This window comes from Meleagris gallopavo, chromosome 16 (assembly GCF_905368555.1).
Source record: "Meleagris gallopavo chromosome 16, MGAL_WU_HG_1.1, whole genome shotgun sequence".
Taxonomy (NCBI): Eukaryota; Metazoa; Chordata; class Aves; order Galliformes; family Phasianidae; genus Meleagris; species Meleagris gallopavo.
Window position 1 is genome coordinate 8,544,519 of NC_139419.1, and position 13,336 is coordinate 8,557,854.

Below are 13,336 nucleotides of genomic sequence, written 5' to 3' on the forward strand. Positions count from 1 at the left end.
CATTAGAAGTTCTAATTATTAATAGTGCACAAATCAGAAAATTCCAGTAGTATTTCTAAGATCTTTGGCTCATTCCAACTCTGACCATCATTTCACTACATATTTCTGAATGTGAAGAAACCCACTCACATTCCTCATATTGTAGCATTTCCTTATGGGATCAAAGCCACAGATAACTGTACAGTGAAACTTCATAATACACTATATAGAAACAGCACCTATTTTAATAACAGTAATCCACTGCGTGAGTACATTTTTGTAGTGCACGTGCTCTGTGGCTGTTAAGCCACTTCCGTTGCCTGGAGTGTCTGAACATGCAGTAATCCAATTGGAGTAACCATGCATTTACAATAGGTCTGTCTTGCCTGTGTTGCTAAACTGGAAATTCTGCACAACTCTAAGAAATCATTAAGAACTGATGTAAAAAACAGGAAAAAGAAAGATGCATACAAAAAATCTAAATGAATTATTTTCATCTCTACTTCTTTGCAGCAGTGCATGGCCAGCTTGAATTCCACAACCTTGTGTTTTTGATTCTCATAACTACCTCCATCTCACTTCTAGGCTGCAGCATTGCCACTAGCAGTAACAAAGGCAGTGGGTTTGGACTACATGCATTAGTTGAGGAGGCATTGAGCTGTTCAGGTTATAGTCCTCTGCTGAATTATGCAGGTTAAGAATGCTTGCTCATCAATTCAGGAAAAACTGGAGCAGATGGAAACTCATCTATGGTACGGAGAGATTCTGATTTTGATTTATTTTTGCCTTATAGCACACAATCAGTGCCTACGTGGCTGAGGCTTGCAGAGGTTTTGATTTGCAGCTTCATGTCTGTCTGTTCAGTGTAATGGAGGATGCTGACTCCTGTGGGATTATTCCAGCACGCTATGCTACCCCAACAGAAACTGCCATTGCTTTTAAAGAAATAGTACAGGCTGCCAATGGGAGATTTCATTGGTTTGGAGAAGCAGGTACGTGAAAAGGAGAGTCAGCACTTATTATTTAACAAATGATAAACAACTATCTATTATTGCATTTTTTACCTCTAATTAAGTTTAGTTTTAAGTTTAGTTTAGCACTGAGATATAAACATAAGTCTTAGTTTAATTAAGGCTTTTGGCTATCATAAAGAATACTATAATGCAGCATTAATTTGAGTTTTTCTATTCAAATTCACTGTTTTTTGCTAGATATTTTAAAGATACACAGTTAAAATTTATTTACAAGTGTAGGAGGCAAAGACTGCATAACAAATGGGAAACGGCTTTTTTATTTTTATTTTTTGTTGTTGTTGATATTTGACATACTCTACACTTTTCTGTATACTTAAAAGTAATGATTAGCATGTATTTCATTATCAGGTATTTTTGAAAGTGATGATATCACTGTTCTTGTATCTGAAATGGAAAAAGCAAAGAACTACTCCCAAAAGGTATGAATTATATATGTCTTTTGAAATTATGCTTTTCTTCAGAAAAAAATTGAATAGTGTTTGTTCAACAGGCAGTGCAGAAAATTGGACAGCATGAAATTCCTTGTAAGACAGGGAGGAAAACTCGAGAATGTGAGAATGGCCACTTAGAGTAAACACAGACTGAAAAGCAGTGATACCAGAGCACTGCAGTGATGGCTGTTAGAGTGCCCATGATTTCCTATCAAATATAAGGAGTTCACAATTGAAGTGATTTTTCTGTTTGTTGCCAATCCTATGATAAGTTCTTCCCAAGACGGATGGTTCATATACTCCTTTAAATCACAGCATAGGAAAAGGTTGTCAGTTGCACAGTACATTTCTCTAATAATTAAAAAAAAGTTTCCTGAAGCATAGTAAGGGTGTAGAACTAGACAGTCTCTCTCCATATTGCATGCATTTAACTTTTCCCCCAAGATATGCAATACATTTGCTTGGGCAGCATCCAGCCTGGCTGTATGAAAGCATTTTCTTTCTGAAGTGTGAATAGAAGGATATGTGCAATGAGATATCTGGCCAGAGATCACAGCAAGTCTGAGATTAAACTTTTTGTTGGTGGTGATGTGTTTTGTTTGATTTGTTTTGTAAAGAACAGCTGGTGAATATTCAATAGGGTCTTAAGTTATCTGATAGTATTGCTTAATGGCTGAATGTATTCGGTTCATCTTCTCATTTTTCCTGGGCTTTGTGCAGATAGTGTTCCTTTTTCTTTTAGAATGTTTGCTCAGAGCAGGGAGGATTTACTTCCCATGTGTTTTAGCAAGTATAACACAAAGAGGTTATGAGTTGTTAAGCATCACCTGATTATTATTTTTATAATAAATAAAAGAAATACCAATTTTATTAAATACAGGATGTCTGTCTTTGAGGTGTCATGTTTATGAATTACTAAGTAGTGTGAACTTCCATTTCAGTGTGCGTTCTTAGTGGAATCCTTAAAGCAACGTTCAGGAAATCAGCCTGCTAATCCATTTATAGCAGAAGCAGGTGCAACCATGGTTGTCAGGAAAGAGAAAAGAAGGCCGCAGAAGTTGCCATCTCCAAAACCTACAGCTCTGAGTCTGGCTAGACAGGTTTGAAATCCTTCACAGTTCTATTTTAAGATACAGTCTGTTTTAATTAGTGATATGAACTGGCTGTCATGTGCTGGTCTTTGTGAGAGAAGTGCTCAGGCTGAAAATTTGAAGGAAGTAATAACAGTACTGGGACTCTACTATGAATTTACATTTTAATTTGCATTCGAAGTGCTACATAAAAAAAGTACACCTTACTAAATCCTGTGAAGTAATTAAATATAGCTGTAATTAAATAACACTGTAGTATCTAAAATTGTCTAAATTGCCCCTCCTCTGACCTTAAAAATTTAGTGTTTAATAGAAGCAAAGGCAAAGCAGAACCATGCTTTATGAAGTCGCTTTTATTTAGCAAGTCCATCCATTACCATAATATACTCTCCTTCATGTCACAAAAATGCTCCAACCTCATCTGATTTTAAATATTAGTCTTCAGTTTAATGGCAGCAGAAGGTCTGCAAGAAAATTAAAACAGAGCAATTAGAGTTATTAACCTAGCAAGAAATTACAAATTAATGTGTCATAATAGCAACCTGCTGGCTAGCAAGAAGAGCCAGAGTAAAACAGGTATTAGAGAATAATGGAAGATAGTTCCAGTTTTGAATAAGTTAGGCAATTATGATACTGTATGGTTAAAATACTTCTTAATTTTTTTACTCTTTGTGCTTACAGCACATCAAAGACAAACACTGTGCGGAGAAAAACGCCTCCAGAAGAGGACCGGCGTGGCGTCCCACCAGTGCGAAAGCAGAAATTCCACCAGGTCTGCATGGATGAGGGGCTTCTTGTCTTTAGTTTGTTTGGGAGTTGCTAAAAATAAAGTATTAAATTAGAACTGAAGGATTTAAGTTTTTAGAAACACTAGCAGTATTTATCTGAAGACAGAGCGATAGGGAACATTGCAGTTTGTGAAATACCTCTAAATGACTTGTAGTTGTCATCTGTCTAGATTAGGAGAGGAAGAATGCTGCCCAGCTGTATAACTGTTTCCATGTCATTTGATTGAATATCCATCCTGTATCAGAAAACATAAATATATGTGGTGGAAAGAAGAGCCTTCCTTTGTCACATGCCTGAAAGCATAATTAAAACCTCACCTGTCTTTGTTTACAATTTATACTTTTTTTTTTTAAGTCACAACAATTCAGAGATTTATCATTAGTTTAATATATCATGTTTTTTGGTTAATATTCTTGTAAGCAGTTGTTCCTAATATGCTCTTCCACTTATTTATGATCCAGTAACAAAGGAAAACTGTAACACAAATGTCAGGTTATCTGAAGTGCTGCATCCTGCAGCTACTCTGGTGCATGGAACAGCTTTTAAATTGATTCCAAATCTGCTGGTCAATTCTTCCATTTTCATAATTTTCCTGTTTTGTTCTTATATCTTTGCTAACATCTGCCGGGTTTTGGTTTTTGTTTTGTTTATTTGTTGAATTTTTGCATTAAATTTGGGCCTTTAATACTGACTGATTGGTAGCAGATTCTTGATATTCAGTAACTTTTACAAATCTGGGTTCATATTTGCATATGAGGTGTTGTGTGCCATGATAACCGAATGTTGCAACAAATGCTTTGCTTGTTCTAAACCCCTAATCTTTTCAGGTTATCCAGTATGACATTTCTTACTGATGGTAATTTATAAACTGTACAGATTATGGTTTGATTTGTATGTGACAAATTCTATAATATAGATTCTTCTTAATTGGTATCCAAGAAAATTAAGTATGTGTAACTGTGGCAACTGAAGAACTGGATTGCATGTCAGTTTTATCCTCAGCTGAATGAAGTCATCATTTATGGTGTTGCTGGTTGTTGGTTTTTTTCCTTTGTAGTACAAACAATAAAACAGTGGCCTCAGGCTGAGAACAGAAGAAAATATAAGCCAAGGAAACAGCCAGAGTGTTCTGTGTCAGTATTTTATACTGACAAAGGAAGAAATGTGGGTATGTGTTACCAAGGTGCAATGGGTGAAGCCTTTTTCCTGGCAGTTATTATAATATAAAACAGTTTGGATACTAAGTCACGCATAATCAGCTGTAAACAATGAGTGGAAGTGAGTGTCATTTATCAAATAGGGGTGGATTTGGGATTTTTTAATTTGACTTTTGGTTAAGTGCTTTGTGATCTTCTCGTCAAAGATGATTTAAGGAAAAATGCTGTCATGCCTTAGGTGACGAGAAGAAATTGTTTGGATTTTTTTAAAGATAATGCTGGAGATAAAATGGCTTACTGTGTATTCCTTCATATAGCAATTTTGAATTCTTGTCAAATGAAAAATTGTGTGTGAAATGCTTGGGGGTTTTTTGTTGTTGTTTGGTTTGTTGGTTTTATTTTACCACCAGGAATATTCTCATGTGGCTCCAAGAGGGCTATGAGGTCATGTGTGAAGAGCTATGAAGAGGTAACCTAACATTCCCAAGTATTTCTTGCTAGGTGCAGTATACCGAAGTTATCCAAAGACTGTTTGCATAAGAAAGCATGTTCCCTCTGTCAGATTGCCAAAAAAAGAGGAAATCTGTTCAAGCAAGGAGGTATTTTGCTCCTTACCAATAAATAGCCATTTAATAATTCTTAATAAGATTTAATGTGAACATTTAAATTGTGGTTCTATACAATGTATTATTAATTGAATAGTTCTAAAATTTACTAACAATCAATTGCACCTTTTGTTTGTCTTACAAGTGGCTGACAAAGTACAGTATTAAAAAGCTTAAACTGGAATTGCCCAGACTGATGTTTGGTCCAAGCTGCACTCACCAAAAGAAAATTGTGGAGTCTCTGCACAAGAAAGTGTCAGCAAAGTACTGCACTATCTTCCCTAGTGTAGAAATCAATGTAAGCTTTTGTAGATTTTATGTACCTATATCGAGAGGCTTTGTATTTGCTAAAACAGTGCATATTAATCAGTGTTTGTGAGATGCTAGTCTTATGTCCCTCTATTGTTCCTTGTTTTTCATTCTAAATGAACGTGCTAGTAGAAAACTAGAGGTCTCCTATTCACCACAAAAGATAATTAGTATATTTGAAATGTGAACAGCATGGGATCTTTAGAATGTATGGCATCTCCTCTGTTCATCCAGTATGAATAGTAATATAAAAATTTATTTTTAGGGAGAACTTTGGGAAATCAGATGTGATAGGAAACTACAAGAATGTTGTATATTGATTGATTTGGTTTGTGCAGTGACCAGAAAAACATAGCAGGTTAAGGCTAGGATATTACTGGCTTATTTTATCTATAAAAGTGTCAGAAGGAGTGTAACAGATGCATCTCTCCAGACAAGTTATTTAATTTTGTTGCTTGAAACAACAGGCTAAAATAAGAACTAGGTTTTCCTAATTTGGGTAAAGCAGTTGTTTAGTAGCAACTGAGTCATAAAAGTTTTTTATGCTTTTTCATAGAGTTAGAGATAAAAAAAAATCCTAATGCAGGTACTACATTCATAACAGTTGTTAAGGTGCTTTTGCATGAACAATTTTTCAGGGGGTTGTGAGACATCTGCAGGTTCAATCTAAAGAACTGGAAATCTACATTGAACAAATGGAGAAGGTGTTGCTACGCTACCTACAGAGAATACAGTGGCTTCTGTCAGGTATTGCTGTGCATCTTTCCTATAAAGCACAATCTGTCGTGTCTGTCCTGTGATTTGGAGCAGCGTAATTGTAAAATTCCATTTCTTGATTGCTTTTTGTTTCAAACTCTGTTCTGGAAACCCAGTTTTCATTTTTCTTTCAAAAAAAAAAAATATATATATATATCTTGTTTTAGCAATAAGCTTTTGTTTGTAGACAAAACCTTAATGAACTGTGTGCTTGGCACACGGGTTGAAATTATTAGAGTGGTAGCAGCTGCCTCTTTTAACATGGAATCATTGCTTTCAAAAATTATTTCGATTTGTTACATATAAATAATTTTGTTAGGAAATGGTTACTTTTTTTTTTCTGTATTGCAGAGTTCAACCTGTTTTTAGTGCAAGTTGTAATAATGGCTAGTAACTAATGCTTGTTAGTACTAGAAATGGTGGAAGACATTCCTATCACTAATCCTTGAACAGCCTAGTTTCCACTCATATTAGAATTTGTTATGTAGAAATGCGTCCAGAGTAACTCCTGAAGATGAAAGATTTTACCATAGGCTCAATAAAATCGTATGTTTAACATAATAAGTCTGGGTAATAACACTTAGTTTTAATGATTCTGGTGCAGGAAGTCGAAGATTGTTTGGTACCATTTTAGAAGCAAATGTCTGTGTTTTGATTGATACATCTGGTTCCATGGACCCATATTTGCCACATATCACGAAGGAACTTACCTCCCTTATCTGGGAGCAGCTGAGAAAAAATGAAGTCAGGTATAATAAACTGCTGATAAACATTGCACTGTTTCTGCACTACTTCTGTAATTAAGAAACAATACGTAGTAATATGTTAGAAAATACTACTTCTCTGAAAGAGTGATCAGGCACTGGAATGGGCTGCCTAGGGAGGTGGTGGAGTAACCAACACTGGAGGTGTTCAAGGAACGTTTGGACATTGTGTTGAGGGACATAGTTTAGTGAGGACTGTTGGTGATTAGTGGATGGTTGGACTGGAAAAGACCATGGGTCTTTCAGTTGACACAGAATAACTTACGTTTTCTTATCCTGTGTTCCAATAATAGGTGGTTGGTTTTGTTCATCTGTTTTTGTTTTCTGTTTCAAAAGTGTCTTATACAATGTGTCTACTAAGATTGGTTAGATTTAAATGTTGTGGGCCATCTTTCTCCCAAGGTTTAACCTGCTGAGATTTGCGGAAAATACAGAGAGTTGGAAGGAGCATCTTGTAGAGGCAACTGATAAAACATGTCACGATGCTGTGCAGTGGGTATCCAAATTCCACGCTCATGGTAATACCTGTATCCTTATGGCTTTACAGGTTAGTAAATTGTGTATAGTGTTGGAAATATCCAAATAATCTTCCAGGACAGTATCTCTGATAAAGCAAATTTTATTTGCAATTGCAGTGGTGGGCCTCCTGCAAGCAGGAGTGCACACAGAAAACAGTGCTACATCTTTTATCTCCTATTGCCCAACACTCATCTCTTTCTCCCCTGGTTCCTCATTGACTGAGCACTGCAGGTTCACACTCTTTCACGACGTTTCACTAATCATACAAATACCAAGAAAACACAGATCCTTGCCACCCAAACACAAATATCTTTATTGGTTAATTGCTTTCTAACACTTGCTTTCTTAATAAACATCTGGTCATAACTTTCGGATGCCTGCTTTACAATATAAACATAAACATAACCTCTTAATTGTTTGATTACCCCCTAGCACTTGTGCCCTTTACACTGAGTCATTGTTCTGGTCTTCCATCTGTCTTTGCATAGAGATAAGCTTGGAAGGAGGATAGAGGGGAGTATCTTGGAGCCTGCCTATGGCATCCTAACATTCCCACAGAGTGGGACAGTTCTGCTTTGTGTAAAGGCCCTGGCTCCTTGAAAGCTTGTTAAATGTATTTCACTTCTGCTGGCCTAATGAACAACCTTACAGTATGTTTCCCAGTTCAGAATACTATACCCACATTGTTTAGAACATTCAAAGTCTATTGCAGCTTTGTGAGAAAGAATTTGTCACATAATTCGGTAACTATCTTTCTAAAATACATTACTAATATCTATATGGTATTTCTACTTTTCACATCAGCTATTTCTAAGGATATGCTATAGCTTACTTCTTTAGATGAATTGCTCTTCTCAATATCCAATGCAGAAACAACATTTTATCCCAGTCCCACAAGAGCATTTTTGAGAAGAAAAGGTGTTTTGCACTGATAAAGCACTTCCATCTGACTGATAATATTTTAGGAAAACTATTCGGTCACAACATGAAACACCTCTTATACTGAAAACATTTAATGGATCTGGAATCAAGCCGCAGTTTGTCTCCACAAGGCTCACAAATAGAAAGATGCACTCCTCATTCTCAATTTGGGAAAAATGTCAGTAGTTGCATCAGTCCTTGTGTTCAAACAGTCCTGGAGAGAGAAAACAGCCACTACTACTTATGTACAGCTGTGATTATCGGATATTTGGCAGAAGACAAACAGGGATCTTAAAGAAGCAGTGATGGTTGGAATCACATGGATATTGAATGTGATTCCTGAAATTCAGAAGCAGGGAAAGAAAGTTCCTTAAAAATTCTTATCTCAGAAATTAACTGGTAATTACAGCTTAAAACAGGAACTGAGAGAACTTGCAATTTCATGAGATTTAAAATTTAAATCTGCATAGAAATTTTAGCCTAAATTAGTGATTCTTTTTATTGGTACTTTTAAAGACTAATTATATACATTTTCTGGATTTCTTGGCAGATCAAGTGCAGTAGAATTGTAAGAAATGTCTACATAGAGGTTAAATTCGCTGAGCCAATTATCCTAGCAAGTTTTCATGATGTAGAAAGGCCAAATCCTAATTAGCCTGATTTTCAGATATTAAGCATCTTTTACTCTGCTAAAGTGTGATGAAAGTCTTCGGTCTTTGGAAAGAACTCTGTCAGCAGTTCTGCAGAACTAGTTAAGGGGATCTACTCATCTTTGTTTATTTCAGTAATTCAGTTTTTGATGGTGCTCTGCTTGTATGTATTGTACCTCATGCTACAAATTATCTGCTTGTTTATTTTTATAAAGGTATAATATATATATTTGATTTAGTTCATTTTAGTGAAAAGGAAAAGGAAAAAGAACTAACTTAATGACAATGATAATAAAGATAGTGAAGTTGTCTTAAATGATTGGACTTGAATGTTTTCATTTTAAAGTGTTACTTTTCATTTAAATATTCTAGCTATTTGTTTTCTGCTTTTTAGAAAGCTCTCAGTTTCCAAGGTGTAGAGGCATTGTATATATTGACTGATGGAAAACCAGATACCAGTTGCAATCTGATTTTGAAAGAAATTGAAAGATTGAGAAAGCAACAAGATATTAAAATCCACACCATTTCTTTTAGCTGTGTAGACAGGTATGTGATACATAGCAAGAACAAAAAAAAGACAGTCCTTAAAGTGATTATTTATTGTCAGAAGGCTGAGTTCTCAGTGCATGCCATGTGCTCAGTTCACTGAACAGGATTGAGCTAGGCAGACATTCATACCAGTGGGAGTGGGGCAGGCTGTTCTGACACGTAGTTGCTGTGTGGCCTGCATCTCCTACATCTACTTATTGGGCATGTTGGACAATGGTAAGTAAGAGAGGCTCAAAGCAGAGAGTAAGTGGTGGAGCACACACAAAATTTTCCTTCCTCTTATGGAATCTCCCAGCGTTCGGTTTTCTTACCCTTTGTGAAATATTACTGCCTTTCTTTGCCAACCAGGTCTCTGATTTTTTTGGTTTAGCTTCTTATTTTGGTTCTGTTGCTACAATGAACCTCTTGTTAAAAAAAACAACCTGTCTATGGAGGTTATGATAACTAAGCAGTATATATTCTTCCTTAGCTCTTCAAGGTTAGAAATGATACAGATATTTAAAGCCAAGTCCTCCAAACTGCTTATTTTGATTTAATATTTTCTTGAGGCATTCTCAGAAATTATTTTTCTGAGAATATTATTCTTGCTTTCAGATAAATAATTTTCATAAGTGACATTACTTTATTATTAACAGAGAAGCAAATGAATTTCTGAAGAAGCTTGCCTCCCAAACAGGAGGGCGCTACCACTGCAGTTTTGGAGACATGGATGGACAATTAGCGGCACACCGAATGCTGACAGAAGGATTTGATGATGAGGATGTATGTTAAATGGTTTGGATCTTGTTGGATTTGGTTTTGGTTTATTCTGACTTAGTTCTTCATCTAGTAGTCAAACTGCATTTAAAAAAGAAAAATCACTAGAAGAATAAGACAGGAATCTTACAATACTTCATATTGAAATCAAAAGGAGAAATCTTAATTTTGGCTTGCTCTATCTGCACTCTGCCTCGACCAGGTGACCAAAACTTTGAAAGAAATGCATAATGCAATGTACATTTTTGAAAGAGAAGCAGAAGCATGGTACAATGGTACAATGAGCCTCTTGTTAAAAAAAGCAACCTGTCTATGGAGGTTATGATAACTAAGCAGCATATATTCTTCCTTAGCTCTTCAAGGTTAGAAATGATACAGAAATTTAAAGCCAAGTCCTGTGTATCTGTCCAAGTGTATCTGACACTTTTTTTTTACCCAAATCATTTTCAATTACATTTGTCACTGTAAAATCATCGTACAATGTTTAGCACATTGTTATAACAGGAGATCTTAATGATTGCCACAGTAGAAAAGTTCGTTAATGAGCAGAATCTTATTTAATACAGAGTTGCTCTGCTCTTTGTTTGTAATTCCAAGGCCTCTGCAAAAAGATAGGGGTAGGGAGATGTGGAGCTTTGGCAGATCATTAAACGTGTAGAAACTGAAAATAGGAAGTAGATGCAGGTTAAAGTAGATTATTTCAATTCTGTTTTCAGGATCCGGTTTTCCCATACTTCGAAGGAGATGATTTAAAGAAACTTACTGAGGAAGTAGCAAAAGCTAGAGGTTTTTTAAAGCAGGCAAAATCTTTGAGGTGAGTATCAAGAATCTTCCAATAATTTTTATTTCATGAAGTAAAAAGGAAACCTGAATTCCAGTGTCTAGTACTTGCAATAGAATTGCTGTTTCTTCCTTGTACTACCAATTGTAGTTTTTTTTGAGGTGTGGAAAATGGCATGCAAATGATTTCTCTGCTTTAGATGGATTTAATTTTAAAGTCTTACACTATTACCTACTGTCATACCATTGTGGTCCCTCCAACACTTATATCAAAGAGAAATTACATTAGGTTGTTCTTCACCTTTTGAGTTCTATCATGTGCCAAATCATTATATTTCTCTATGTATAGATTATGAAAAAATAAAATGTCCTTTATAGTACCTCTTCCTTTAGTCTGAATTCTTACCCTGAAATGCACATTATTTTTATTTTACAAAATCAACATAGTCTCCTTCTGTGCTACCTCGCCTGATTTCTCTGACCACCCCATCATGCACTCTGTCTGCTGGAATTAAATTGTCACGAGGAATAATGTGAGATCTGTTCATCAGCAAACCTTCTGCTTTTCAAGTTACCATCTATCTCCCTTTTTCTTTAAAAACCTCTAAAATGTCAACTGGCTTTTTTCCTGTGAGGATTACCTAAGCCTTCCTCTCTTCCTCATTCTTCTTTCATGTTCTGATTTACCAAAGGATTTGACCAAAATCTCATCTCTCAATCTAGGTCGTTTTCTGTTTTCCTAGTTAGTATGACTCTCTGTCTTTTTCCTTTTCCCTTCAAGTCTTGGGCCTGCCAGATTTTGTCCTGTCTTCCCCTCTTTCCTTTCAGTTCTTTTCAATTACCTTATCTCTCTGCATGTTCAGGTTTTTTCTCCCTTAGTTTTCCTTTTCTTCTCTTTAGCATCCTCACTTACCACAAAGTTTCTCTTTGCCTTTTCTGTTCTCGTTCCATCTGTATCTCAGCCAACTGAACTGGCTCACATGGCACACAGTTTCCTGCTGCATCTAGTATCATTCAGAGCTGGGTTTGGTACCTGCCTAGAACCAAAGGAAAGGACAGTAAAGTTGTGTTGATCCTTATGTTCTTTCATGGTTATGCTTTCTAACTGCCAGAAGCAGAAAGTGCCATTTTGTTAGTAACAGCAGGCAGAAGTGCTTGTAAAGAGATTCAAAATGCATTATACCTCTGCAATAAAAAGATTTTCTGTGACACAAGTTCATGGCTACACAGACTTAAAAAGCTACTTTATATCTTCCTGAAAAGCTACTGTAATTGTGTGATTTTTTTTTTTCTTTCAAACAGGCTCTTACTACAAAAATGGAATATAAACCAAAAGGACAGTTCTGTTTTTAAAAACAGTGCTCAGGTAAATAGTCACCATAAATCATATTTTATACATAGCTTAAAAATTTCATTAGAAGGATAACATATCATAAGCTTACTGTGAAGATTATTAATAGAAGTGACATTTTCCAAAGCTGAAAATTTTGCAATGATTTTAGTGCTTAGCTGAGCTGGTTCCACAATATAACCTAATATACACAAAAAAACAGTTCAAAGAGAACTATGTTTTGGGGATTAAAGGAGCCAGGCACATGTGTTCTATGAATGGCTTTGTTTCTTCTAAGAGCAAATGGCTAAGCACATTGGAGGGTCAGTACCTGATGTAGTGGCTGTAATAAAAAATGCTACATGGGCTGCATGATTTATCATTCAAATGAATAATACTGATTGGGAAAAGATGCTATTAATAGTAAAGACAGACTCAGTAAACACCGTATTATTTTTACAAGATAGTGGGAGAGGTAGCTGGACAAACCAAACCTCTCACAGAGCCAACGTGCTACTTTTTAATTAGCAAATTAAAAAAAAAAGAGAGAAATTCCTGGGTATGAATGTAACAATACTTTCTTAGAGTTAAATTAGAAAGGCGAGAACTGGCAAGCATTTGTCAAAGAGCTATTTGAGGGGAAAAAAGGGAGACAACCACAGAGAGAGCTGCACTAGAGAACTCAGGCCTACCAAGTTGTTCATCAAGGATTGGGTGAGGCAGATATATTTTCAGACTGTGTTTAAAATCCTTGTTTCTACAGCTGTAGTTTCTATTTTGGTTTACAAACATTGCCCAGTCATTCAAAGAGAAGAAAAAAATCCAGTCAGACCTGCTGCTTCACAGAAAATAAAATCTGGAGCATGTTCAAATATGGGCAGAATTCACAGTGTAAGGCCTGGCCACTATGAAGGGC

At 35.8% G+C, this 13,336-nt stretch overlaps 1 protein-coding gene across 11 annotated transcripts in view; it reads left to right on the forward strand.

The window, feature by feature from the left end:
* VWA3A (von Willebrand factor A domain containing 3A) overlaps window positions 1-13,336 on the forward strand; it is a 30,341-nt gene that overhangs the window by 14,080 nt on the left and 2,925 nt on the right. For 7 of the 11 annotated variants that reach the window (XR_014886759.1, XM_085237387.1, XM_085237388.1 and 4 more), the window contains 14 exons: window positions 773-971; window positions 1,362-1,432; window positions 2,386-2,544; window positions 3,217-3,307; window positions 4,382-4,492; window positions 4,983-5,080; window positions 5,232-5,384; window positions 6,034-6,142; window positions 6,756-6,900; window positions 7,318-7,462; window positions 9,400-9,551; window positions 10,190-10,316; window positions 11,027-11,124; window positions 12,393-12,456. Coding sequence is in view for 9 of the 11 variants with exons in the window: in XM_085237387.1 (XP_085093513.1) it covers window positions 773-971; window positions 1,362-1,432; window positions 2,386-2,544; window positions 3,217-3,307; window positions 4,382-4,492; window positions 4,983-5,080; window positions 5,232-5,384; window positions 6,034-6,142; window positions 6,756-6,900; window positions 7,318-7,462; window positions 9,400-9,551; window positions 10,190-10,316; window positions 11,027-11,124; window positions 12,393-12,456 (1,722 nt within the window). In the remaining 2 variants the exon portion in view is untranslated. Of the gene's footprint in view, window positions 1-772; window positions 972-1,361; window positions 1,433-2,385; window positions 2,545-3,216; window positions 3,308-4,381; window positions 4,493-4,891; window positions 4,951-4,982; window positions 5,081-5,231; window positions 5,385-6,033; window positions 6,143-6,755; window positions 6,901-7,317; window positions 7,463-9,399; window positions 9,552-10,189; window positions 10,329-11,026; window positions 11,125-12,392; window positions 12,457-13,336 lie in introns of those variants that run through there. The other 4 variants (XM_085237389.1, XM_085237392.1, XM_085237393.1 and 1 more) reach the window with 4 other exon arrangements.